Source organism: Solanum verrucosum, unplaced genomic scaffold (genome assembly GCF_900185275.1).
Source record: "Solanum verrucosum unplaced genomic scaffold, falcon-dt-bn FXZP01000048.1, whole genome shotgun sequence".
Lineage (NCBI taxonomy): Eukaryota > Viridiplantae > Streptophyta > Magnoliopsida > Solanales > Solanaceae > Solanum > Solanum verrucosum.
The window spans coordinates 3,632,040-3,659,799 of NW_026020157.1; the positions used below are offsets into that span (position 1 = coordinate 3,632,040).

The 27,760-nt window shown below is 33.6% G+C and overlaps 2 protein-coding genes across 2 annotated transcripts in view; both read right to left on the reverse strand.

Moving 5' to 3' along the window:
* Positions 1-3,211: 3,211 nt before the first annotated feature.
* On the reverse strand, positions 3,212-5,039 carry LOC125828336 (polyol transporter 5-like). The gene is made up of 4 exons (XM_049507650.1): positions 5,000-5,039; positions 4,493-4,855; positions 3,910-4,365; positions 3,212-3,816 (listed from the first exon to the last, which is right to left on the reverse strand). Exons 1-4 carry the CDS (start codon positions 5,022-5,024, stop codon positions 3,212-3,214), a joined length of 1,449 nt encoding a protein of 482 aa, XP_049363607.1. The 5' UTR covers positions 5,025-5,039.
* Positions 5,040-15,744: 10,705 nt separating this feature from the next.
* LOC125828337 (uncharacterized) overlaps positions 15,745-27,760 on the reverse strand; it is a 29,810-nt gene continuing 17,794 nt past the window's right edge. Inside the window, exons 14-24 of the mRNA XM_049507651.1 lie at positions 27,570-27,625; positions 26,919-27,082; positions 22,588-22,754; positions 22,351-22,408; positions 22,191-22,263; positions 17,823-17,924; positions 17,584-17,680; positions 17,377-17,505; positions 17,075-17,298; positions 16,797-16,937; positions 15,745-15,980 (exon numbers count right to left, since the gene is read on the reverse strand). Coding sequence (XP_049363608.1) covers positions 15,798-15,980; positions 16,797-16,937; positions 17,075-17,298; positions 17,377-17,505; positions 17,584-17,680; positions 17,823-17,924; positions 22,191-22,263; positions 22,351-22,408; positions 22,588-22,754; positions 26,919-27,082; positions 27,570-27,625 — 1,394 coding nt within the window. The 3' untranslated portion in view covers positions 15,745-15,797. The remainder of the gene's footprint in view (positions 15,981-16,796; positions 16,938-17,074; positions 17,299-17,376; positions 17,506-17,583; positions 17,681-17,822; positions 17,925-22,190; positions 22,264-22,350; positions 22,409-22,587; positions 22,755-26,918; positions 27,083-27,569; positions 27,626-27,760) is intronic.

The following is a 27,760-nucleotide window of genomic DNA, read 5'->3' on the forward strand; positions in this document are numbered from 1 at the left end:
AGTTGTCTTGGAGGTGTGTTACTTTGTGAAGGCAAAGTCAACTAGTTAATTACCAGATAATGTGGTAGTCGACAGGTTTGGACAAAAAGATATCAGCAGGAATGTCTATCTTATTGCAAGATAGAAGAATAAAAATTTTCTTTCTTTGAATTATGAGCAGTGAGTTTAGAAGCTTAAACATTTCATATAGTTAAAATATGTTCAGTCTAATCCCTGAAACAAATAGAGTTTTATCGTAGCAAATGTATAGCTAATATATAGCTTCACATTCTATAGGATTTATTTTTGCAGTGGTCATAAAACAGGACATTACAACATATGAAAAATCATATTGTGTTACAGATTCTACTTTTTATTAACTCTTATGAATTTCTTTTCGCTCTCTTTTACACAGGTATAAAAGGTGAGAATTGAATCAAGACTAATGCAAGACAAGTATCACCATATTATTGATACTTTGGAAGAAATTTCTATTTTTCTGTCTTGGTTTAGGAGTAATATTTCTTCTATATCAGTTAGATTTTCTTGTTGTTGGACATATTTTACTTTAGTTTATGGAGCTTGTTAAAGTACCTTCAGATATTTTAGTTGTTTTTAATTGTAATGGATAGATTTCATTATAATGTAGCATGTTTTATTATTTAATTTTTAATTTATGCAATTCTATAATTTAAAAAATTTCACTAATATAAAATAATTAAATGTCACCAATGAATGCAATTAGTGACAAAAGATTTTGTCATTAAAGGTAACATTTAGCAACGACTAACTCAAGCTTTTTAAGGCAAAATATTTTTGTCACAAAATAAATAAATTTGACATAAGTTGACTACATTTAGTGACAAAATATATATTTGTCCCAATATCCTCTTTTTTATCGAATATGAATTAATTTTTTATTTTATGACAATTATAATTGTCACTAATCATGATAATTTATAGTGACAATATATGTTGTCGGTAAAAACAATACTTTTACTGACAAAATGAATAGATTTAACCACAGAATTATTACCCTTTTTTAGAATGATAAATTTGTCCCTAATTTATACATTTAAGGACAAATTTATTTTTGTATATAAAAAGTAGTCATTAGTGACGAAATTACATTTGTTCAACTACGAAATACATATAACTTTAGAGACAATTGATGTCGTCACTGTTTGAACTAATTAATTAGCAACAATACAATTTTGTCGGTAATAATAACCTTTTTAGCGACAAAAGATACTATTAACCACAAACAAATTATACTTTGTATGACAAATAAATTTGTTACAAATAATTATTCATTTGGCGACAATTCTTCTTTTTGTAGTTAATATAATACTTTTAGTGACGAAGCACTAAATCGTATTTGAATAATTTTAGAGACGCACATTTAGGGACGACTGCTTGACGAATTTTTTTTCATCACTCAAGATTTTTAGTGACGAAATATGATTTATTAATGACAAAACTATTTGTCCTTGATAATCACATTTGTTGTAGTGTATGAATGTTTATATATATTTTTGTTCCTTCAACTTTTATTTTACATGGACATCCAAGGGGAAGTGTTGAAAATCAAAGATGGCAAAGTGGATGCCATGTGGGGTCCACCTATTTGAGAAGTAGCATCACTTGTAATGTTAGATGAATGCCATGTGAGGCCCACCCATTTGAAACTACCATCACCTAGCCAATTGAATGACTTAGTAATATGTTTGTACATTACGTGTTGGCTATAAATAGCCATTACATAATTTACAAATGAATACATATTAAAATACAGTATTCTCTATCTCTTTGATTGTGTACTCTCTCTATTGTTCTTCTTTTCAATTTAGTTTGTTAATTTTAGTTTGCTAAGTAGTTATTTTATAACAATTTTTTTTATAAAAAGAACATGATTAATCATGTTCCTCACTGTCATTGATTTCATTATCAGTGATGATTAAAATTTCACCACTCCCATGTTGCCCCTTCTGTTTTCTGTATATTCTTTCAAAAATTCCACGATCTTCATGTAACTTTAAATCTTCCATAACCCACATTTTAGCATGTCACAGGAAAAAAATAAGAGAAAGGTCATATTGTTGCACAAAAATATCATGTGTGTGACGGTTTATCACTATTTATCAGCGACGATCAATGGGACTTTTATATTACTCTCCCCGCAAGCTAGTTTTTTTCATGCATTCTCCAAGGATTCAGTAGAAGAAAGAAATAGATGCATAAGATTGTTTAAGTACCTTTTGGAGTCTACAACTACGAATGTGTCTTTTGACCGTGTTTAATACCTTTATTCAGAAAGGAGCATTTTGATCCATTTTACGATTATAGGGGCATTTTTGGACCATAGTATTGACTGCAAGTATATTTTTAAACCAAAGTATTGATGACAATGATCTTTTTGAGCCAAACTATAGACGTAGGGTACTGTTGTTCATTCTTGCATTTTTAAACCCAATATTGATGACAATGATATTTTTGAGTCAAACTATAGACGTAGGGTACTTTTGTTTATTTCACATAGTTTAAGAGCATGTTTTTTACCCTTCCCCTTTTTCCATTTTTTTTAATTTTTTTTTCAATTTATAAAAAAAAAACTGTAAAAATAAATGAATGACAATCCTTATTTTTTGTGGCAAGACGTCACCGGGCAGACGTTTTTTTTATTTTTATATATAAAAGATATGTTAAATTAGGTCTTGACTCTAACTCATACCCCAAAAGCTAGTTCAAAGGAAGAAGAATTGCCCAAGTCTTATTCACCTTTCTCATTAACCACCAATGTGAGACTATTGTCATTCTTTAACAAGATACGAAAAGGTAAAATAAGATTGATGATTAGTAACTTTCCGGCTGAGAATAAGTTAGAAACTAAAGTAGATATAATTTTTACTTATTAAAATTTTAAAGCTTCTCCTCAAGGTTTGATTTTAGGCACAAGATTTATTAAGCCGCGCTTATAGAGGATACAATAACATCACAATCATAAGTGTCTACCAAGAGATAGAATTTATAGTAATATACTTGCTCAAACCCCAAGACTTAAAATCATTATATGAATTTGTCAAACACAAATAAAAAAGTGTTTGTAAGGTGATATGGTGGAAACATAAAAGAAAAGGTCAAGTGTCTATGTTTTGGGTTCAAATGACGTTATTGAATACTAGTAAGTAATAATGATAGAAGAAGAAGCACCATGCTTCATCAGTCATCACTATTAAGGCTGAGCACTACTATCAGCACCTTCCACTCTACTTCTCTTCAACTCTTTCATAGTTGATCTCCACTTAAAGAAAGTACCAAACAATGGCTCCATCTCCTCTAGTGTTCTGCCTTTTGTTTCTGGTAACAATGTGTAGAAGAAAATCCAAGCCACACTTGCAACTCCAGCATACAAGAAAAAAGCCCCTCCAATACTAATAGCCTTATACAAAGATATAAATGTCATCAAAATTCCTCCACTCACTGCTCTATTCACTGCTACACCTATACTACAACCTTGAGCTCTTAATCTCAATGGAAAGATTTCAGAGCTGTATACCCATGCTAAAGGACCCATCCCAATTGAGAAGAATGCAACTGTTGAATATGTTGCACATACACACACCACTATGGCCCACTTAAGCGTATGATCTGAGTGATCAATAATAGTTAATCCTGTAGCTAGGGCTAATAAAGATAGAATCATACCACCGCAACTTGATAGAAGTAATATTCTTCTTCCAATTTTGTCCACAAAAAATGTAGCAACTAAAGTAAAGAATGTCTTCATACATCCCACAGCTATAGTGGCAAGTAGCCTATAGCTTGGTTTAGTAATCCCTTTATTATTATGTAAATAAAAATGTGTCAGTCAGTCGTTGTCGTTGTCTAACAGTTTAAACATGTACAATTAGTGAATGAATGAATGTATACCTGCTTTCTCGTATATCCTGGGGCTGTAGAGTACAACAGCATCTATGCCACTGGCTTGTTGGAAAAAATGAATACCAACGCCTACAATTAGAATATGAAGAACGGTGGGGGTAGGATGGATGAACAAATCTCTCCATACACCTGAACCATCAGAGCTTTCTCGTGTGACAGAAACTATGTCATGATCTTGGCAATCTTGTGGTATGCCAGCAGCTTCTTTAATGTCAGCTAATCTCGTCTTTGATTCTTCTAAAGTGTCTGAAGTTCTGTCCAAAACCTTCTTGGCATCTCCAAGACGGCCTTGCATGACTAGCCAACGTGGTGACTCAGGCATAGCAAGGACACCAACCCCTAACATAACTGATGGGATAACTCCAATTCCAAGCATGAGTCGCCATCCCAATTTTAGTGGAAGCATCGAAAATGCATAGTTTGCTATATAACCAAGTAACACACCTATCCACATACGTACGTAGTTATATATTCAAAGTTACAATAACATTAGATTTTTAGAAATATTAGTGGTCATGTGTACATGCACATATATATATATATATATATATATATATATATATATATATACCTGCATTGATGAAAACCTCAGGGAAAGAGGTGCAAAATCCACGACAAGAGGCCGGGGCAACTTCAGCAGTGTAAACTGGAGCTATCATAAGAGCATATCCAACACCAATGCCAGCGACAAACCTACCAAACATGAGGAACCAATAGTTTGGGGCAAATCCCATCAAGAGAGCTCCTACTAAAAATATTCCAGAGGCCAAAATAATAGTTTTTCGACGACCGATCCAATCTGAAGTTCGACCAGCAATTGCAGCACCCACAAGAGAGTATATGTTGATTGTTCCCACAAGGACTTCAATAGCAACATCAGATATTTTCAGATCTTCTTTTATGTAAATCACTGCTCCACTCATCACTCCTGTATCTACATCAACCAACCACTAACACATTTAATTATTATAGTATATATATATGTACTTACGTACGTACTCATTTTGAACTCAATGACTCTAGATCGTACAACACTTGTTAAGAAATGAAATTGAATATTATAAACTACATATCTTACCATAACCTAATAAGACGGATGTCATGGAGGCTAAAAGAGAGCAAGCAAAGGCATATTTATTTCTTTTTGGTTTTTTCAAAGGAACAAATTCTGGTATTTTTTTGGAGATCATGACCTTCTTCTCAAGACTTTGATTTTCCATGACAGCAATTAATAGAGAAAGAGATTCACAAATTTCTAGTGTCTGCTCGATCACAACAATGCCTTAAAATATATATATATATATGTTAAATGGTGTGGGAATTGTTTCTCTTTTGCTACCTACTTAATTATCGACTTACCATTTTTATCAAAGTATCATAAAAAAATATATTTGTAATTAATTTATTGATAAATTAACAGATTCTGAAAATATTTCTTTATTATGTTTCTTTATCACATTGCTTAGAAAATTCAAAAAAAATAAATTCTAATAATTGAAGTTTAACATTTTTATGGAATATAACGGAGTATGCATCACTGAAAGGGTAAATAATGTAAAACTAGAAACAGAAAAGAAATTAAAAGGTATGTAGTTATTATTTTAGTAAGAATAAATAAATGGAGCCTCAAGGTTTCCCTAATTAATTTTGATGATAATCGAACCATACCAACATAAAATTCTAATAAAAGAATATTACTTATGTCAAATTTATTATTTGGTACAGATTTGTTGAAATAATTAAAAAGATTTGATGAACAATTTGAGCAAAATATAGGAAAAAGAATATCGTGTAATTAATTAACCTATAATCAAAGAAGATATTTACAAGATTTTATGTGCATGCTTAATAGAAGGAATAACATTTGAAATTCAAATTCTAAATGTTGAATGGCTCACGCAAGGAAGCTTGCTAAAATAATCTTGATAAAGATTGACTACTTCATTGAAAATATTACTCCATATGAAAGAAAGGTGTTGAATCTACTTCAAAGTCAAGGGTGAAAACATTTACTACAATGTTTATTTTATGGAACTCTATTATTGCACTATAATTCTTGTGGTCTGTGGACACAATAATTTTGGCTATAATGACCCAAATATGATAATAAACGTACCTCCATTCCTATATTAGACCACCATAATATTTTGTTACGTTCTATCACTGTTATGTCAGAATAAAAAATTCTACACTAACTTCCATTATGTGGTAGGAGCTAAGATAAAAAAACCATTCCCCCTTCTAATAAGATCATAATACTTCAATTTCATCATCAACAACAAAATAAATTACTTCAACTTCGAAATTTCAGAAATGAATGGAACAGTCGAACAGAAACATAAAACTCATACACACACCTTCCGAGTATGCCATGCCATTAACGGTTTCCGATGAACATAATTAAACCTATGATCAAATTACTGGCATTTTTCTTTTGTATACATATATAACAATAGTAGATGTTTAGACAAATATTATCGGTATGATCTATATTAATAAACACTCAAATATGTTCTTAGCTGACAAATAAGCACTATAATTTTGAAATGCAGACATCTCAACTTGATCTCATGATATTCGATGCCGACATAACACACAAATTTTTTGAAGATATCTAAGATGATCATTTTATACATTTAAGTGTTTAACTAATATAATGAAAATTAATTTAGGTGTCTAGATGTTATAGTATTCACATAAATTAACTAAAAAATTCACGTAGATAGGCATATCTCAAGTTCTATATAACTAAAAGTACCGAGAGATAAAAGAACCCAATACATCACAAGCTACACTAGCAATTCAAAGAGATTGTCTTGGCATTTTTTCTATTTCAACATGTCAAAACATTAAATATCTTGGCTATCAAGTTTTAAGTGAAATATCATAATAATTAGTTAGATTAAGATTATCCAAGATACGCTTGTTTTCCAACATTTGAATGTTAACGAAAATATTGATGTCTCGTTTGTTTTCATAAAGATTAAACTATCTGAATTTGAATAAGCATCTGAATATTAAGATGTGCATTATGATTTAGTAACACATCCAAATATTAGGATATGGTCTCTAGATAAGAACACTAAGGGGTCGTTTGGTAGGAGGTATTAGGAGAAATAGTCCATGTATTATGTATAGTATTATTTAGTACTATGTTTGGTAGAACTTTGGGCCTAAGTATAACTAATCCACACCCTACATGGTATTATAGGATGTATTATTAATACCTTCCATTTGATGGTATTAGTAATACATTGAATTTAATACCATGGAATTATTTATGTAAAGACAAAAATATCCCTCAAATCATTTTAATCATTTTATTTATTTTCTTGATTTTATGTTTTATATTTATACTAGAAAATTATTTAAATGAATTAGCTTACAAATTTTATTATTTAGAGAGAGTTGTTTGTTAATAAATAAATGCAATACATATTAATACAATATTTAAAATGTGAGTTCTTTAACATTTACTAATTGAAAAGACAAATATATCACCACATGATGTTTGTGATCTTAATTTAATATATTATTTGTTGATTTATATGTGATTTCTAATTATTTGTATTTTGAACAATTTATAAATTGCATACTTATTAAAACTACAACTTGTAATTTTTATGTGTAAATGCAGATGATTTATTCGATTTTACTATTGTTTACCGTCTTTTTGGTTTTAAAGTAGATGGTCTATCTATTCTAAATTGAAAATTAATGTTTTTTTAAGTGATTAATTTATTAAGAAAATAATTGTTTACCCTCAAATAATTCAAGTGAGAAAATAGCAAACATGACAACAAAATTGTTTCTCCTAGCTAGTTAGAAGGTCATAAAAAATAATATTGTCCCGGCAATTATCTACCTATATCGATTACATAAAATAGAAAATCTCATAATAATGCAAGGATATAATTGGAAAGAAGCTTTTTGTAGAGTTTTAACCAAACACAAGATGAGGTCAAAAGCAATACTACTAATCCCTGCGTTATTTTTTCCCCTACCAAACGACTCCTAAAAGTTTAAAACTGTTTATTTTCAATATTTTAATGTGCATATGAAATTAAACATTGTACCAATAAAATCTTATAAAATTTTCATCTCAACAAAATATATTACTTTTTGATAGAATAACAACAATAATATATCTAGTGTAATCTCAAAAGCGAGATTGATGATCAAAGAGTCTCAATAAAATTAGTGAGCTAGAACAAAAAAAATTGATGATCAAAGTGGCCTAAAATAAAATTTTAATAAGAGACCTCAAATATATACATAGTTATTGTTTTCAATCCTAGATAATATTTTCACTCAAAAATCTTGAGTTCTTGATAAATATCAATACACCCAAAAATATTATGGGCAACAAGAGTTATTGAGAAACATCAATACCCCCCCCCCCCCACCCCACCCCAAAAAAAAGTTGTAAATATATAAAAAAAAAAAAGCAAATTACTTGTAAAGATTTTGAAAACTTACCATTTAAAGAAAAAAATTGATGTTTGGTTGAGAAAAGAGAGGAAGAAACGTTGGTAAAGAGAGAGAGAATTGGAGGCAACGTGATTATTTTAGCTTATGAATTAAGGCCTCATTTGTTTTCATTAAAATTAAGACGTCTGAATCTGAATGCACGTTTGAATGATTAAGATGTTGTCTCTATATCTGAACATTGAATGATTAAAACTGTTTGTTTTTTTAGCATCTAAATGTATATAATTCATCATTATATAAGCATAATAAATTTATAATTCAAATAATATTACTATGTGAAGTTAAACGCTTAGTGCGTTTTAAGAATATACACTAAAACAAGTAGTATGTAAGAATAACAAAGACAACCCTAAATTAATAGTATTTTTGTGCATGTGTGTAAATATTCAAGGCTTCTTGTTATAATTTGATGTTAGGCTACTGATTTTAATTAAGTATTAGACTACTAAGTTTACTGAGTTGGCACAAATCCAAGACATTTTATTTAGACATAATACCTATGCTTTTCTAGAGCAGACGAGACAGCAAATTCTTGTCTACCTCAAGAATAAATTTGAAGTAATAAAGGTGTTAAGAGTTATTGATGAGTCTAATCTAAAAAAAATGTCAATTAACACCAAATGAAGGACGTATTTCAATGTTTAAAAGCAATTCCTTATAAGCAACCAACGGTAAATTTGAACGTTGGTTAGTAGTAGCAAACTTCCAATATAATCACAAATATCTAATTTGAGCCTGATAAAATTGTAGTCACAAATATCTAATTAAACGAAAAAAGTCTAATAGGGAGAAAACACACAAAAAAAATATACATGAAAAAATACAATATACACATCCTTCTTAAGACTTCAATCATATCAATGCAAATGGAAAAAGAAATATAGAATTAATACATAATTTTCTGAGTTTTTGTCTACACCTTCTCCCATAACCAATAAAATTCAAGAGTCTTCTAATCGAGTCAAACTAAAACATAAATCAAATAGTACAATAATGATATAAACGCTCCACTACTTTAAATATAGAAAGAAATGAATAACCTTGAATTCGAGTCTCATGAAACCAAAAAGATGAATTTATATAGATAAAAATGGGGGAAATATCAAAAGATATCTTAAAGTTTTAAATTAATATTTAGAGGTTATGAATATGAAAAGTATGAGAATTATGAATTTAAGAATAGCAATTGAATAGGTAATTAGATATGATTTATGATAGTGAATAATTAAAGCTAGCAAATAAAAAAATAAAAAAATAAAGAAGAGTAAAAGATTAGTACAAATTATATTTAATTAAATAGTATTTTAATGTTACATAACAATGAATAAAAATAATTGCATCACAGACTTCAAATAAATTTATGATTTTTTCAATAAATTAACACACTAATTACCTAAGTGAATTCGATTTGAAATACAAAAAGTAAACGTTTTCACAAGGTTAAATAGTAGAGTAGTACTACATTAAGTTATTCAAATAATAACTAAGAAAAGTGGAAAAGATTTAGTTATAATATTTATTCAGACATACATTTTCATGTGACAAATAGATGTAGATATTTGAGTTAACACCTTCTCACTTTAATAGTTAGTATAATAATATTAAATATAGTTAATTCATCAGTCTTTATCATCACTTTCCACTTCATTAATAATATTTCATCAAGCCTTATTTATTCAAGACATCACTTTAATAGAGCAAGTTTAAGATTATGAATTCTGCGGTCTTGAGATTACAGACCAATCACAACAACATGTAAATCATCCAAACCACAACAATTAAGTGCATACAAAATTTTATGACGTAACTCAATGAATATCAATCACTATAAAGAGTATATCTATCACATATAATAAGTCATAACAATGCTTTTCCTTTCCTCAATGCTTCAGAACGTTTTCAATGTATCAAGTATGCATAATTTATAATTAAATGAGATTAAAGACACTCATATTACTATATGTCTAGCCTAGACTCAAAAAATCTATAATCGATTCCTAAAGTTCAAGCCTAAGGATAAGTCTTAGTTCCTCCAATTATCATAATTTTAATGGTATTCAAATAATACAATACACCTAATATTTATTCACCTATCTCAATATATCAAACTTTATTTATAATATGAGAACGAAATGATAATATTAAAAGTTTAAAATTGGTTACGAAACCAGTGGCAGCAAACCCCAACTCAATTCTTATCTAACTATAATGATTAATAATAGAAATACTCACACAATCAATGATATTATTATTGTTATCCATCAATTATGTTACTATCATCACTTAGAAAAATACATACCAATTTATCCCACTCTATTCAATAAACTCATGTCGCTAAAATATTAATTTTAACCCCCCCCCCCCCCCCCCGAATCAAACAATATGTTGTTGATTCGTGGTCAGGCATCTAGGATTAATACATATACATAGAGGTTAAAGTTGTGTTTAAACTTTTACCTGAAGTCGTCCTCCTCCTTCGAGGTTACGGAAGCTTTATGTTTATATTCCTTTTCTCTCTTCTCTTTTCTAAATAAAATAATTAAGTGACAAACTCCAATATTTTATCTTAATAAATATGGGTCAGTAGTAAGGATATTAAATAAATTATTGACTTGGCTCATTAACCACCAATTAAATAAATTATTTTATATTACCCATCAATTAAATAATGATAGTTAATAAATGGTCCAAAATATTCATTTAGAATATATCGAAAAAGTCTTTTATGAAAGAAAAAAGTCTAATGTTCAAAACGACTTAACGGGTAGTTACAATAACTTTATTGTTCAACCATCAATTCCACGGTCACTTCTACTCCACTAGAAAATGCATTTTATTATTTTAAGGAAAAAAAATCATAGTTCTATTTTAGTTGTTCTATAGAGCTTTATCTTCTTTCTAACCGTTGATTTTTTGTTTTTGTAAAATCATACATTAACAAGTACATTTTTTTATTGCATTTTCATCTTACATTTCTTCAATGTACTATAAATTGCTTACATGAATGATCTTCATTTCAACTACTATTCATCGCCTTCTTAATTTCGTCAATATTTTGAGGGGCAAAGAGAAGTAACGATAATCTTTTTCGAATTTATCGATCAAGCTCTATACAAATTGGATGAACTTCATACGTAAAGTTAAATTATTTCTACATATAAAAAAATTGATATCCTCTTTGGGACAAAAATTAAAATGTGTGTCACTTAAATTTGGAAGGAGAGTAAAATAGTTTCAAAAATATATTGTTAGATTAAGTAACACTTGGTTCTTCAAGCTATAAATAGCTCTATTTTTCATCCATCAATTCCACGACCACTTCTACTCCAAAAGAAATTTCCTTTTTTCTGTTTCAAGAAAAAAATAATTTAAAGTTCTATTTCAACTATTTTAAGGAGTTGTTCTTCTTTTTAACTATTGGTTTTTTGTTTGTGTAAAACATACATTAATCGGTACATTTTTTGTTACATTTTCATCCTACATTTCTTAAATTGTATCATCACTATATTATAACAAATAACTTACACGTGAATGATCGTCATTTCAACGGCTATTCATCGTGTTCTCAATTTCGTCAACATTTTGGGGTCAGAGAGAAGTCAAGACAACATTTCATGAATTCAACGATCAAGCTCTATACAAATTGGATGAACTTTGTAAATCATATGTACACTTACAAAATAAAAAGATTCCCAAGTCTTTGTAGTCATAATTCAACTTCTTGCCCCTTTACACACTAAGGAGAAAAAACATGTTGTCGTGATCCTAGACAATATAACTATTTACCAATTTCTTGTCCGAAATATAAATTTGCATCGTGCATAAGAGGTGATTAGTATTTAGTACTATAGTACTATTACTTCTGAATGACAAAACAACCAAGTACTTTTTCCTAAATGTCTTGATGTGACATCTAATATGGACCCCACATTTTCAATCACATTTTTTGTTGAATGCTTTGGATATAGAGTAATAATTAGTCTATTTAATAGGAATTTACACTTCATATACTTTGTCTCCTTGTTTATGTGCATTTTGATGAGATTTACATTCATGTGGGGTTGGTAGTTTCTCTCCTACTCTATTCATGCTAGCTTGAGTTTCATTCAAAGACGAATGTCCCCAAGGGGAAAATATTGTAATACCTCGAAAATTGGAAATTCAAAATGAAAAGGAAAGGTTTAAGTTTTGGCTACTACTTCAGATCCACGAGACCCATCTATGATTCGTAGAAGCATATACGGGTCATCCATGGCATTCATAGGGACTCAGTTGAATTACATGATTTATTATTGATTTCATGTGGACCCATACATTATACGTGCTCATGACTATGGATTTATGAAAGAAATTCATGAACTTATGAATGATGATATATGAATGTTATGCATGTCTTATGAAAATGTTGTTTAATGAACTAAGGATGCTTTCGAGATAAAGATAAATGAATTGTGAAAGGTTTTCTCACATTGTATGAAATCATGATTGTGAAAGGTTTTCTCGCGTATGTATGAGGCAATATTTAAAGGAGCTACTCTTATACGACTTTATGATTTGGATTGGTATTATGATTATTGTCCTTCCTAATGTTATGCTTTGATAATTGACTTTATCTATTTTGTTGGGATTTAACTTAGCACCAAGAGGACTTTGAGGTGGAGGCTCAAATAGGATAGCCTCTAGTAGCTATCTCTAGTTCCAAACTACGTGTCACCGTAGGATTATCTTAAATGACCTAGCTAGTAGATCCATATAGAATTAATGATATGATACAGAGCTCTACCTTGGCAAGTAGACTCTCCCTTTTCGGTGTGAGAGTTACACCAGATTCTATGTTATAGCTCACATGATCTATTATCGATTAAAGCTAAATATCCCACAAAAGAAAAATGATTTTCCTTAAAGCTTCCATGATGTATTTAGCTTTGACCTTGTCTCATGATTTTGATAAATTTTCTTTTAAGCTTTTAAATGATATCATGTCTACATTTATGCATATTTCCCCATAATGCATACTTGTGCATATATTGTCTTAAAATATAGGGTCTGATGCTTCTCCTCCCGCTCGTGGCTAGATTCGGATTGCTTATAGAGATTGGATTGGTGAGTCCTCAAACTCAGAGGGAAAAGCCATGAAAACTTTTTATTACTTTTATTTGTTATTCTTGAGACTTTGTAAGTGGTGTATGTGTTACGTCCTAGCCACTCTTGTGTTGTTTAGAATGGCTTGTCAAGGAAAAGTTATGATTCCGGCCGCATTTATGTTCAAGCTCTCCTTTATGATATGAGACGTCTTTGTTAAACTCTCTTATTGTGTTGTATGCATGTCAAGTGGCTTGTGTAGGGCCTGTCGGGTTCTAGACGCCATGTCACGTCTAGGGTATAGTGATATACTTCTCTCTGCGTTCTTCTAGTCAGAGGCTCAATCTGGCAAAATTTGAAGTCATCTTCTCAAACAACTGGACCCCCGAGAATAAAACCACATTGCTCAACATTAGGACGAGCATGTCCTTTGGGAGGTACTTGGGGTTTAAATTTAAAGTACTATAAAAACTATATTCCCCGAGAATTACCAATTCATTATTGACAATACTAAGCTCAACGGATGGAAAGCCAAATTCCTTAGCATGACAGGAAGAACTGTGCTAGCGAAAGCCTCTCTGGAAGTATCCCTTCCCATGTCATGTAATACCATCAGTAGAATCCAAAGGAACTTCAACCTCTGAAAAAAGACTTCACCTCATTGGATAGGATACCATCACTAGTCTTACAAAAAAGTCAGGTTAAAAATAGCATGAAGTACTTACAAAAAACCCCAAGCACTTTGGACAAACACTGCCACAAGAGGAAGCCTACCTATATATATGTTGTATCAAGGTTTTGGAAAGGCATTAGAAAGGGATGGGATATATGCTTGAAAGGCTCGAGATGGGTAGTTAACAAAGTGAATTTTCTTTAGGACAATTGGATCCCAAATTTTGGGTGCATTACGCAGACAAAACCTTAACATTAGAATAGACTATGGACTCTTCATGAAGATCTTCTCAATAAGGTCTTTATCTCAAAAGCTACAGAGAAGGAAGACAACCCTATTTGCAAGTTCAGTACAAATGGGGTTGAAAACGTCCATCACATCTTCTTTCAATGTCAGAGAGCAACAAGTCTATTGTTGTCATCGATTCAACAATATTGGTCAATGCTAAAAACTGGAAAAGCACCTAGGCGAGGCCATCAAGGGCAAGGAATTCAACAACGGGATCTCATGGGAAATGATCACCCCCCCCCCGCTTTTTGCCTTTGGGGACTTTGGATTTAACAGAAATGACAACCTTTTCAACGATAAGAACCACCACGTCCAAATAGATCACATCACTGAAATCAATCTCATCGTGGCCAAAAGCAATAGGACCAAAACCACTAGAATGGTTGTCCAAGTCAAATGGATCTTTCCAATATCCCAAGGTATGCTAAAGCTCAATTAATGACCGAGAGAGAAAGGGGTATATGAAGGGTATTTAGTAGGTGAAAGGATTTATCTATTAGAATTGATAACGTATGGCTATTAGAAATTCCACCAGTATATGTGCTAGAGGCAGATACATTAGGAACTAGTTTTGCTTGGAGAATTCCTATCTCTATTATGAACAATAATGGCCTTAAGTATTATTGTACCTGAACAAAGGCAAAGTCTAAATCCTGCATTAGCTTGATTTATATATATATATATATAAAATATCCTTCTTATTAAGGTTGTAATTCAAAATCAAGTTTCCCAATTTTATTCGTTTGATTATTCCATACGATTCTCCTAATTGTTAAGAACCCAAGGATAAATATGAAGAATTCACTTACATGGACTAGAGGGAGTAATAAACTGAAGAATCAAGGGTAAATAATTGCTTTATGGAAAGATAGATTGCAACGAAAAGTCTGAGGGGTAATTCCAGGAAAGTGTCAGAGGATCCAGAATTTTAGGAAGCGACTGACTAGGCTAGACTGCTGATCTTCTCCGAAAAGAATAGTAGCGACGCTCTTAGCCTGAGCTAAGCTGTAAACTTCTATTAAACATCAAAATTATTGCCACTATGGCCGGCAAGGAGGATAACGGTAAGCATGACCAAAATTATTTTAATCGAGTTTCGTATGATCTATCATCAAGCTACAAGAAATAATAGCAATTAGCAGGCAATTGTTTGAAGTACACTACGAATTTAGTTTCCAGAAAGCTAAATATATTAAAACTAATTCAAAATGTCACTAGCGTAACCACCTGGTAATTTACATGGGTACATAAAAAGTTCATGGTTTTAACAGTTTGATTGTGCTTTAACTTTACAGGGGCATACTACAATTGAGTAAACGATGGCGACAAAGAACACAAGTATTTACAAAGAGGTCAAACATACAAGCAATCTCTGGCACATTTTCCTTACATCCAATGGAAGATCTGAAGAGCATATATCTTGAAGCAATGTTCTGGCATCCACAAGCCCACCAGAAATTTTCTGTAAGACTGCCTCTTCACTTGCCATTAAAGATGCTAGTAACTTGGCACCAGCAATCCTCTCCTGGTCGGAATTAAACAAAAACACATTAACCAAGAGTATGAAATTAATTCTCACAACATGCTTCCAAATAATACCAGGATTCACTTTTTTATAGGCAATAGAAGCAGCAGGCAGTTCCTCATGATGAGACCAAATGAAAAAAACGAGCAGCAGCATGCACAATAATGATGAGGAACAAGGAAACCAGCGAGAGTTACGCGCAATGGCGAAAGTTAGCAGATAACAGCAAGTGCTGCCCCTTTTTTACCACATCAATAAAATTTGATAGTGACAGGTTTCGGTTCCATAGGGTGATGCAATGGGATGAAGGCACTAGATGGAGGCTGACCAAACACACTACCCCCCACAAAAGCACCAAGACTGTTTGTGGTCAAGGAGAGAGCCTTAAACAGTGCCAGAAGATTAGATGCTTTATACAAACTTGACCCTCCAATTCCAAGGAAGAGCATATATTTCAAAAGTAAAGCCTGTTTTATTTTAGAAAGGGATACATAATTTAATAATTGTGAGTAGTAAATTCAATCTGAAACAATTCAGGAGACGAAATACTTGATGCCCATTCTAACACAAGAATAATATTTTCATGCAAGTTGGAGCCTAATGCTTCAATAAAGCTTCCATGTTACATGGAATTTATGCCATCGGTCACTACATGGAGGTACTTGTGCATGTGGAAGCACCATATAGAAAGTAGGCCTTTGTAAGCATAAGGTAAGAGGGATATAGTGGTTCAAGTACATAGAGAAATGATTAAAAGCACAGCCACAAGTTCAAGATTAAACAAGGATAATTATAAAGCAGTGACTTTCAAAATACCTTCTCCGATCCTTCTCTAAGCGACTTTATGGACACCTTGAGAAGATCGGAAGAGTAAGGAAGAACTAGAGACTTTAGATGGTACACCATTGAGAAAAATACTTGGATACATGCAGACCTCACTTCTGAATTTGCAATTTCCTGGAAAAATTGCAAGGATTAGAAACCAATTACATCTGCCACTATTAATCAAACAGTAGGTGATTACCACAAAAAGGTCGAATAATGATGATAACTAATGAAATGAAATAGGTGAAAAATACACAAGTGTAGAACACCTCGACAGAATGGAGGACACGAGGAAGAATTTTGGAAACAAATGGTTTCTTGCTAGCACAAGGAACCTTTTGACAAGCACTAATCAGCACATTTGCCATGCACAACCGAAAAGAGTGGTGGGCTTTTACCACCTCATTTCTACCCAACATAACAGAAATATCTTCACCACAAACCAAGTGGTGGATCACGTAACTACAGACTGAGCCTTTTGTGAGAGAATCGCCTGCATATGATCCACAACAGCCTCTTAGCAATCAAGAAGCAATAGGTTGTTTGCATAAACTTAAAAAAAGTTACCAACCTGAAGAGACGATGCTCTGCTCAAAACAAACCTCAATCGATATTGAGTTCTTGACAGCTTTTGTAGCTTGCAATTCAGTGCACAGCATCAATGCTAAACAGTCGATGCACCCATGTTGTGCCTTTGAAACTGAAGAAAAGAAAATTTAGCATGATGACAATTATTAATTAACATGAGAAGTAGTGTAGAAAAACATCAGTTACTTACTATCATCCCCATCTACCGAAGGCCATAATAAAATAGTCTCTGTTGCCTTGCAAATCCAGAACATGTCGGGATGCGCATATGCATCTGTGCCATTTACCTATGACCAGAATGTTTGATGGACTATTAGGATTAGGACCAGGAAGATAATATTATCTAGTTAACAAGAGAGAACCAAGACAAACTTGAAAGTTCAATGCACATATCAAAAACTATGTAACTGTCCTAAGAAAGATTATTACCAAGAGAGATGTGCAAATTGAAAATAGACAAGCTTTTATCTTCAACAAATCCTTCGCACTAGTGGCATTTTTCAATTGATAAGACATTATTGGAATGAGAACCTGCAGAATACAGAGGCAGCAAATGTTGATGTTAAATATTGCAGAATTGGCAGGGGGGACACAGACCATATGAGGACTTAGAACAGTTAGGGGTCGTTTGGTACAAAGATGAATAGTGCAGGGATTAGTAATGCAGGGTTTATTTTTACCAAGTGTTTGGTTCATTGTTTCCCAACTCATCTTATGCTTGGATTGAAACTTTATAAAAAACTTCTTTCCAATTATACCCTTGAATTATTATGTAATTGAGTTAAGGTAAACAATTGCTGGACAATTTTATTTTTTATGGCCTTCTAACTAGCTATGAGAAGAATAATTTTGTTGTCATGTTTGCCTCTTTTTTTCACTTAAATTATATGAGGATAAATAATTGTCATCTTAGTATTGATTACTTACAAAATGTCAATTTTCAATTAAAACAAAAGATAAACTATCAACTTTTAAAATTGAAAAGACGGCAAACAATAGTAAAATTGAATAAATCATCTATTAAAACTGTTAGGTTCTCCATACTTGTAAATGGAGAACCTGTGGGTTTTTTTCCTTCAGAGAGGGGTCTTAGACAAGGTGACCCTCTCTCCCCTTTCCTATTCATCATTGCCATGGAGGGTTTCAACAGTATGATGAGGATTGCAATTAGCAACAGGTGGATAAAGGGATTCAAGGTTAGCAGCAGAGCAGGAGTAGATATGGAAGTATGTCATCTGTTGTATGCAGATGATACTGTGATATTTTGTGAAGCTATAGCTGAAAAAATTTGCTATATCAGGATGATACTAATTGTTTTTGAAGCCATTTCTGGTTTAAGCGTTAACTGGAGGAAAAGTAACCTCTTTCCTATTAAAGAAGTGGTGCAGATGGAGGAACTAGCTGGTATCTTGGGGTGTAAGGTAGACAAATTACCAACAGTCTATCTAGGCATGCCATTAGGCAACAAACACAAAGAATTGATTATCTGGGATAGGATTTTGGAAAAGACGGAAAAGAAGTTGGCAAACTGGAAGACGCAATACTTGTCCCTTGGAGGCAGGTTCACTTTGATAAATACAGTTCTGGACTCGCTTCCCACATATGTGATGTCCCTATTCCCTATTCCAATAAGTGTGGTCAAGAAGTTGGACCGATTAAGAAGAAATTTTCTTTGGTTTGGGAACAAGGAGGGAAAGGGGTATCATTTGGTAGAATGGAAGACTGCACAATTACACAAGGAGGCTGGTGGTTTAGGAGTCAGGAATCTGAAACTGCAGAATGATTGCTTGCTCATGAAATGGTTATGGAGATTAAATGGAAATGATCATGCTCTATGAAAGGAGGTAATCCTGAATAAGTATGGCCAGACAGAGCAACGGTGTACCAATGCAGTATCAACCACCTACGAAACATCGGTATGGAGATCTATAAGGAATCTTTGGCCTAGACTAGTAAAGAATTCATGTTATGAGGTGGGTGCTGGGAACAAAATACTATTTTGGAAGGACCTATGGATTGGACAAGAAGTTTTAATGCAAGTTTTCCCTGATCTGGCCAATATATGCACTAACCTTGAGGTTACAGTGGCTGATAGCTGGTCCCCACAGGGATGGAACTTCTTCTTCAGGAGGCATCTTAATGACTGGGAAGTAGGCAGGTTTGTGGAGCTATTGCAGATGATTGATGGTTTCAAAGGCACTACTGTAGAGGATGACACTTTTAGATGGAAACATGATAAGGATGGCAAGTTCTCTGTAGGTAGAATTTATAGGAAAGAGGTATCCTGGATGCCTGAAAACAAAATAGGCCCTTGGAAGCATGTATGGAAAAGTATGGCTCCTACTAAGGTCAAGTGCTTTGCTTGGTTAGTAATCAGGAAAGCTTGCCTCACTCATGAGATCCTGCAGGAAAAGGGATTGCCAATTGTGTCCAGATGCATGTTATGTAGTGACACTAGAGAGACAACTAATCATCTGTTCCTCCATTGTAAAGTCACATCTCAGCTTTGGACTATGTTTCTCAGTTTAACAGAGACAAAATGGTCAATGCCAGAGCACACAGCAGACTTGTTAAGTTGCTGGATTAGGAGAGGGGGAAGCAAGACACAGAAGAAGTGGTGGAGAATAATCCCACACTGTATCTGGTGGACTATCTGGAGGGAGAGGAATGGAAGAAACTTTGAAGATAGATTCAACAACATTCAGAAAATCAAAGAGAGCTGCATAGCAACTTTCTACTTTTGGTGTAAAGAACATTGTATAGAAAATGCTGAACAATTAGTAGATCTTTTAGGATTACTGTAATTAGTTTCTCGTTCTAGCTTGTTACTACCTTTTTGGAGGTCTCCAGCATACCTTAATGCTGAGGAATACAACATTACCAGTTTCAAAAAACAAATTGCAAGTTGTAGTTTTAATATGTATGCAATTTTATAAATTGTTCAAAATACAAATAATTAGAAAACCACACAAATATTTATATACATTCAATTAAGATCACAAACGTCATGTGGTGATATATTTGCCCTTTTAATTAGTTAATGTTAAACAACTCACATTTTAAATATTGTATCAATTTGTATTGGACTTATTTAGTGACAAACAACTTTCTCTAAATAATTTGTAAGCTAATCTATTTAAATAAATTTACTGGTACAAATATAAACCATAATCAAGAAAATAAACAAAATAATTAAAATGATTTGAGGGATATTTTTGTCTTTACATAGACTTATCCCATGGTATTATATCCTATGTATTACTAATCCCTCCAAATGGAAGGCCAATAATACCATGTAGGAGGAATAACTAATCCATGTAGTTATACATAAGCCCAAATCCCTACCAAACGCAGTACTAAATAATAATACCATACATAATACCCCTTAATGCATACAACCAACACTTAAGGCAGCGACAATCTTCCTGCTATAGCCATATAAAAGTTATGATGTTATGCAACATTACCTCTAACCAACAAAAAGAGTATAATAAAACTACAGAGCATTCAGATCAGAACCACAAATATCCTCTAGGAAAGTTGTTGCAGCCACTGAACCTCCAAACAGAAATAACAACCTATCAGACTATGTAATTTGTGTATCAAGTATTGACATTTTCTTGCCCTCTTTGAACTTTGTACCCAATCTATCCTCTCCCTAATTTCCCATTGTATTTGTGCTATAGCAAAATTTGTATTTACAAATGAATTTCTAAGTAGTCTCCAGTTCCTAGCTTGCCAGGTACAGTAGATCATTGTACCCCATATAGCAGCCACTACCTCAAACTTTTTCCACTTCCTGCTCTTATTCCATTGCAGACTTTGTGTTGCATCTGTCTTCAGCATATGCATACCAGCCAAGTCTCCAAGGCATTTCTAATTTCTAACTTCAGAGATCCAACTACAATCAGCGAACAGGTGAGAATGTGTTTCCATAGCATCTTCATCACAAAAGCAGCATTTACATCTACAATTGGATGTGCAGTCTGTGTAGCCTTTCCTCGGTCAATAACTTATCTTGATATGCTAACCACACTATAACTCTCTCTCTCTGTATAGGCAACATCACTGAGCTCCACACCAGATCAACCTCCTTCAATTTAGTGAGAACTACCTGCATAACTAAGTAACTAATAGGCACTGAATAATTCCCGTTAGATCGGAATGTATTTTCCACAGTAGTACCAACTAAGCCTCAGCTCAATCATAGAGTTCAATTTCTTCCAGTATCAAGTATCAACTGCAATCCTGTGGTGGTTTATGGTCCGAAATATCTCTAGTAACTTTCATAGAGACCTCATTTACCTATTTACCCATAAAACGTTTTTCTTACCGTCCAGTTGCCATAATAGTTTTCCCACTGAAGATATGTTCCACTTCCTGCGGAATTTTGATGTTAAGTCACCCATAATTTTTGGGGGACACAGACCTGTCCCATGAGACCAATGCCAGTTTCCTCCTTTCCTCGGAGCTTCCCCTTATGAAGTCTTTAGATTTTTGTCCACTTCTTTTAGCACACTCTGGGGAAAGATAAACTCAGCACCTCAATGCTGTATAATTTTAACCCTTACAGTGTGTGCCAACTATTGGCATCTCATACTTGTCAAAAATGCTTCAATGAGTCAAAGCTAGTTTTTCCACATTCAACAATTTAAGCGGCCAAAGTAACTTTGAAGAAAGAACAAACACGTAAAGCTCACACTCTAGAGGTGTAACAGTATGCAGCATTTCTAGGTAATTTAGTCCCCCTATGCATCTGCCATATATATGGGTTAAACAAGGGGTAAAATCACATACCTTAGGGTGAATTCTCCCACACAGCTCGGCTGCAAGTCTACGAACATCTTCAAATTCAAACTTGCTCAATGCCCTGAAACAAAGAGCATAATGGAGTAATCAATGATGAAATTTTATAACATGGTAATTCACAAACCAGAAAATTAACTTCTGGAGGAACCTGTTGATAAGAAGTCCTGCCACACATTCTGTGCTTTGAGTTCTCAAGCATTCATCATCTGGAGGTAATTTCAGTTAAACTAGTGGATTTTGGGGAGATCTTTTATTTTATTTTATTTGGGAAGGGTTGGGGGGGGGGGGGGGGGAGGTTGTTTGCCAGTAATGAGGGTGGGCTATCAAAATGGATTAGGGTTAGAATATAACAGAACAGGTTACAACTAAAAGCAACAGAGTGTACCATGTGCAAGTTTGGTTGGAAGTTCATCATACAAAGCAGATGAGTTAAGATCATTGAATACTTGCAATGGAAGCAACCTCACTACAAGCAATGGGCAGAGACGTTTAAAAAGATCGATCTGTCCTTCTGGAGCATCATAGTTCGGATACACACCCTCATCAGGACTGCTGGACATAGAGTCAAAATGATCAACTCTACATCAAAATGCTTAGAAAATAAAATTCCAAAGAATATAAACTTATTTATTATTGCAGTGAGTATTCTAGTCCTACTCCAAATAAATAACTTGCATGCTCGCTGCACAGTCTACAAACTTGGTAAGCAAATGAAACAAAACTGTAAGAGGAAACTGGCATTTCATTCAACATTAAGCAAGTGCAGATAAGGCTTACATTAAGAAGTTATACCATATCCCCCTTGGTTAAACAAAAGCCATATACACAGAACACTGCACAACGTACTTTCACTAGCTAACAATCCAAAATCTACATTAAGGAATCAACTTCATCTATGTCTCAGAATAAGCTTCTAGCACTTAGAAGCTAAAGATTTTATAGACAATCCTATTAATTAACATCAATTACACTTTATACATGTAAACATTATACATGTATTCATATGATTATTTAAGATTACTACCCCCACACTCCTTCACAAGTTATCCAAATTCGATATTACACAAATAGAAACTTCCTTAATTATTTTGGAATAAAATCTATATGGAGATAATATCGGGAAGTTCCAAAAAATACGGAAAAGTTTATTTATAAGTCTTAGACAACTTGAAAGGGAAGTACAGGTAGTAACTTTTCTTTTCCACTATTGTAGTAATTATTGTATGTGTTAAAAGTACGGTACTATGTACTAACATACTGTATTCCTGTATCTGTGACTCTTCTACAACCAAATTACTGAACAATCACACTCGTCGGTCAAAATCAAGAATTACTATTGTCCACATAAAAAAAAAACAACTACTACGCATCAATCCCAAACTACTTGGATTTGTTCAAGTAACAATTTTAGAAGAAGCACTCTTATATGTGAGAAGACAAGAGTTTGAGAGAGAACTCTGCTTAATTATTCCCACAAACTATTGGGCTTTAAATAGTTAAGTATACTTGTCCTAAAAAGGAAAGGAAATCAATCCAAATCAATACTTAATCAATATAAATCAATACCCAATTTAAATAGGAGTAAATCTAAGAGTAAATCAAGCTACCTACTATATTAACATATATGTTATAGAATATTCCTAGGATTCTAACACTCCCCTTCAAGTTGGTGCATACAAATTATATGTACCAAGCTTGTTACATATATAACTTGTTTTGGGACTGGCTAAGGACTTGCTGAATACCTCTGCAAGTTGATCACTTGACCACACGAACCTAGTGATGATGTCTATTAAGAGTACCTTTTCTCTGACAAAATAACAATCAATCTCTATGTGTTTGGTCCTTCCGTGACATACTGGATTCGCTACAATGTGAAGTGCAGCTTCACTATCGCACACAAGTTCCATTCCTTTAGTATCTCCAAATTTCAACTCTTTCAGTAGTTGCTTGATCCATATGAGTTCACATGTTGCCACTGCCATAGCCCAATTTTCTGCTTCTGCACTAGATCTAGCAACCACATTTTGTTTCTTACTTTCCCAAGACACCAAATTTCCCCCAACTAGAACACTATCCAAAAGCAGATCGTCTATCAAGGGTGACCCTGCCCAGTCTGCATCTAATATCCAACAATTTTCACATGTCCTCGATCTTCTTAAAGTATTCATTTCCTTGGAGCACATTTTATGTATCGAAGAATGTGAATAACTACATTCCAATAACTGTTACAAGGAGAATTCAAGAACTAACTTCCAACACTAACCGGGAAGGTAATATCAGGTCAAATCACTGCAAGATAATTCAACTTTCCTACTAGCCTTCTATATCTTCCTGGATCGCTAAGAGGCTCCCCCTGACCTGGTAGGAGCTAGGAGCTTAACAGTTGAATCCATTGGAGAATTAATAGTCCTACAATCTGTCATCCCACTTCAAGAATATCACGTGCATACTTCCTTTATGTGGTGGACTGTGAGATACAAGCAACAAAATTAACCAGATTACCAATCTAGGCAACGGAAGCTATTGATGAAGATGTCTGCTTACTCGCCTGATACTGAAGAAAATCATTGTATTCTACCTCAGACAAAGAGAATGATTGATTACTGGAGCCCACTGATTTAGTGCTAAACATATCGGATCCGAGAGACATGTAACAAATCTATCTGTGTCCAAAAATAAAGTAGATTCTAGAAAAAAAAATCTAAACAACAGATCTGGAAAACTGCTGGAGGAGTGGCCAAAAAAATCACACGTGAGGATTCCGATCGTAATGGTGGTACTTATATATGCACAATACCCCTAGAGAGTGTCAGAATCGCAGAACATTGGAGGTTTTGCTGAAAAATGCTCAGCAATTTTGTTTTGTTATTTTACTCCTAATTTCTCACTAAAGAAAGCTCTGATACAATGTGAGAAGATAAGAGTTTGAGAGAGAACTCTACCTGATTATTCCCACAAGCTAGTGCGGTTTAAATAGCTAAGTATACATGTCCTAAAAAGGAAAGAAAATCAATGCAAATCAATACCTAATCAATATAAATCAATACCTAATTAAAAATAGGAGTAAATTTAAGAGTAAATCAAGTTACCTACTATGTTACACATATGCTATCTAACAGGCTACATATGATATGGTAGATGATCATAATCTACATTAATAAGGTAAATAAGTATTCTATAATATCCTAAGGTATCCTATAATATATAATATTGAACAACAACAACAACATACAGTATAGTCCCACAAGTGGGGTTCGGAGAGGGTAGAGTGAACACAAACTTTACCCATACCTTTACAGGTAAAGAGGTTGTTTTCGATAGACCCTTGGCTCAAAGAAAGAAAAAACACAACATATATGAAGACATTCAACAAGTAACAATCGAAAACAAAGAGTGAGAAATATGGAAAATAGTAAAATAATAAAAATACTGAAAATAATATTAATACTACTAGCCGAAGAGACAAGACGCGAGAGCATTTCCGACTAGCCTTCTAGAATCCTCGACCTACACATGCTCCTATCAAGGGTCATGCCTTTGGTAAGTTGAACGTTGATCACCTCTACTCAATACTCGTTCGTCGTACATCTACCTCTCTTCAGTCCCTCCAATGACAACCTCTCACACCTCCTCATTGGAGAATGGAGAGTCTATCATCTCCTCTTGACATGTCCAAACCATCTCAGTCTAGCCTCCCACATCTTGTCAACCATGAAGGTCACTTCCACCTAAGTTTGAGTATCTTCATTTCTGACCATATATATCCTAGTAAGCCCACACATTCATCTCAACATCCTCATTTCCACAACTTCCATCTTCTAGACATGAGAGTTCATTGACTGGTCAATACTCAACGCTCTACAACAAAGCCGGTCTAACTACTATTTGTAGAACTTACCAACTTACCTTTTGGTCTTAGTGGCACCTTCTTATCACATAAGACACCGGATATCAACAGACCTTCATCTCAACCACCCCGCACCAATGCGATGTGTGACATTCTCGTCAATCTCCCTATTGCCTTAGATAATTGCCCCGAAGTACTTGAAACCCTTAAAGGATGACTCGAGAATCCAACCTCACTTCCACATCAGCTACATGAGGCACATTACTGAACTTGCACTCCACATACTCTGTCTTACGGTGCTCAACCTAAAACCTTTAGACTCCAAGGTCTGTCTCCACACCTCTAGCTTGTCGTTAACTCTGCGACACGTCTCGTCAATCCATACAATGTCATCGGCAAATAATATGCACCAAGGTACCTCCCTTATTATGTGTCGTGTCAGAACATCCATCACCAAAGAAAATAAAAACAGGCTAAGAGTTGATCCCTAATGCAACTCCATCACAACTTGAAAGTGACCTGAGTCTCCTCCAATGTCGTCACCTAGCCCGGGTCTTAGCTCCATCATACAAACCTTAATAGCCCTAATGTACATGATTGGAACACATCTAGTCTCCAAACATCTCCATAGAACCTCTCTCATAACTTTGTCGTACGCTTTTTCTAGGTCAATAAACACCATATACAAGTCCATCTTCCTTTCCCTGTAGTGAACCACCTAAACTTATTAAAGTACAATGAATCTACGCACATAATCTCCTCCTATTCTACCACTTAGAAAAGAACTCACCCAGACCAAGGAAATGCTTATAACAGATAGTTTCTTCCTAATTATAGCAGTAGGAAAGATCAATAGAATCACTCACTCCTTCTGCCTTCGTGAGTAAGAAATAATCCTTTGAAAAACAAAATCTGTTGCACTTGCCAGGTGCTCGCTTATGGAACTTAGGAACCTGACTATTACTGCATTTGATGGCTCAGCAAAAAGCTTGTCAATCAATGGTCCAATCATCACCTTCCAATCTTCAACCTACAATAGGCTCAAATTAGGCATGTCCAAGTGATATGTGAAGAAGGGCAATATACTAAGCAAGCAGTACATTTGTATCACTGAATAGCAAATATAGTCTAATGATAACACCATATGCTAAGCTATAACATCCATCCTAGTTGATGTCTTGCTGCAAACTTTAGCCTTGTGCACATTGTACAAAGAGTACAAGGAAAACAAGAAATTGCTGGACAAGCAATGATCAAGTCAATTGTCATATTTCTTTCATGGTTTTAGTGCAAGTAAAGAGTACTGGTGACAGCATATGACAGATTTCAAGTGGGAGATATGTTACATCAACCAAGACTGATAAATGATCAAGCAACAAAAGCAAATTCAAAGAAGTTTGCCCACAACAATAAGAACAGAAGCAGTTGTCTTGGAGTCACTAATGACTGCATATAGAGAATCAATCAAACGACATGAGGTGAGTCAATTAAGCAAAGTGAATAAAACTCTAACTAACCATTTTCGACCACTCAGGAAGCAGCTTCAGCACTCTATCAATATCAGTCTTTTTTCCTGAAGAGAAGCAAAAATGAATCAAGGTGCTTTTCAGTAGTTATCTAATGGTTAGTGTTTTCCGGAAAAAAAAACACAGTTGATGGAAAAGAAGAGGATTGCACATAGAGGATAAAATGTAATTACAATGAAGGA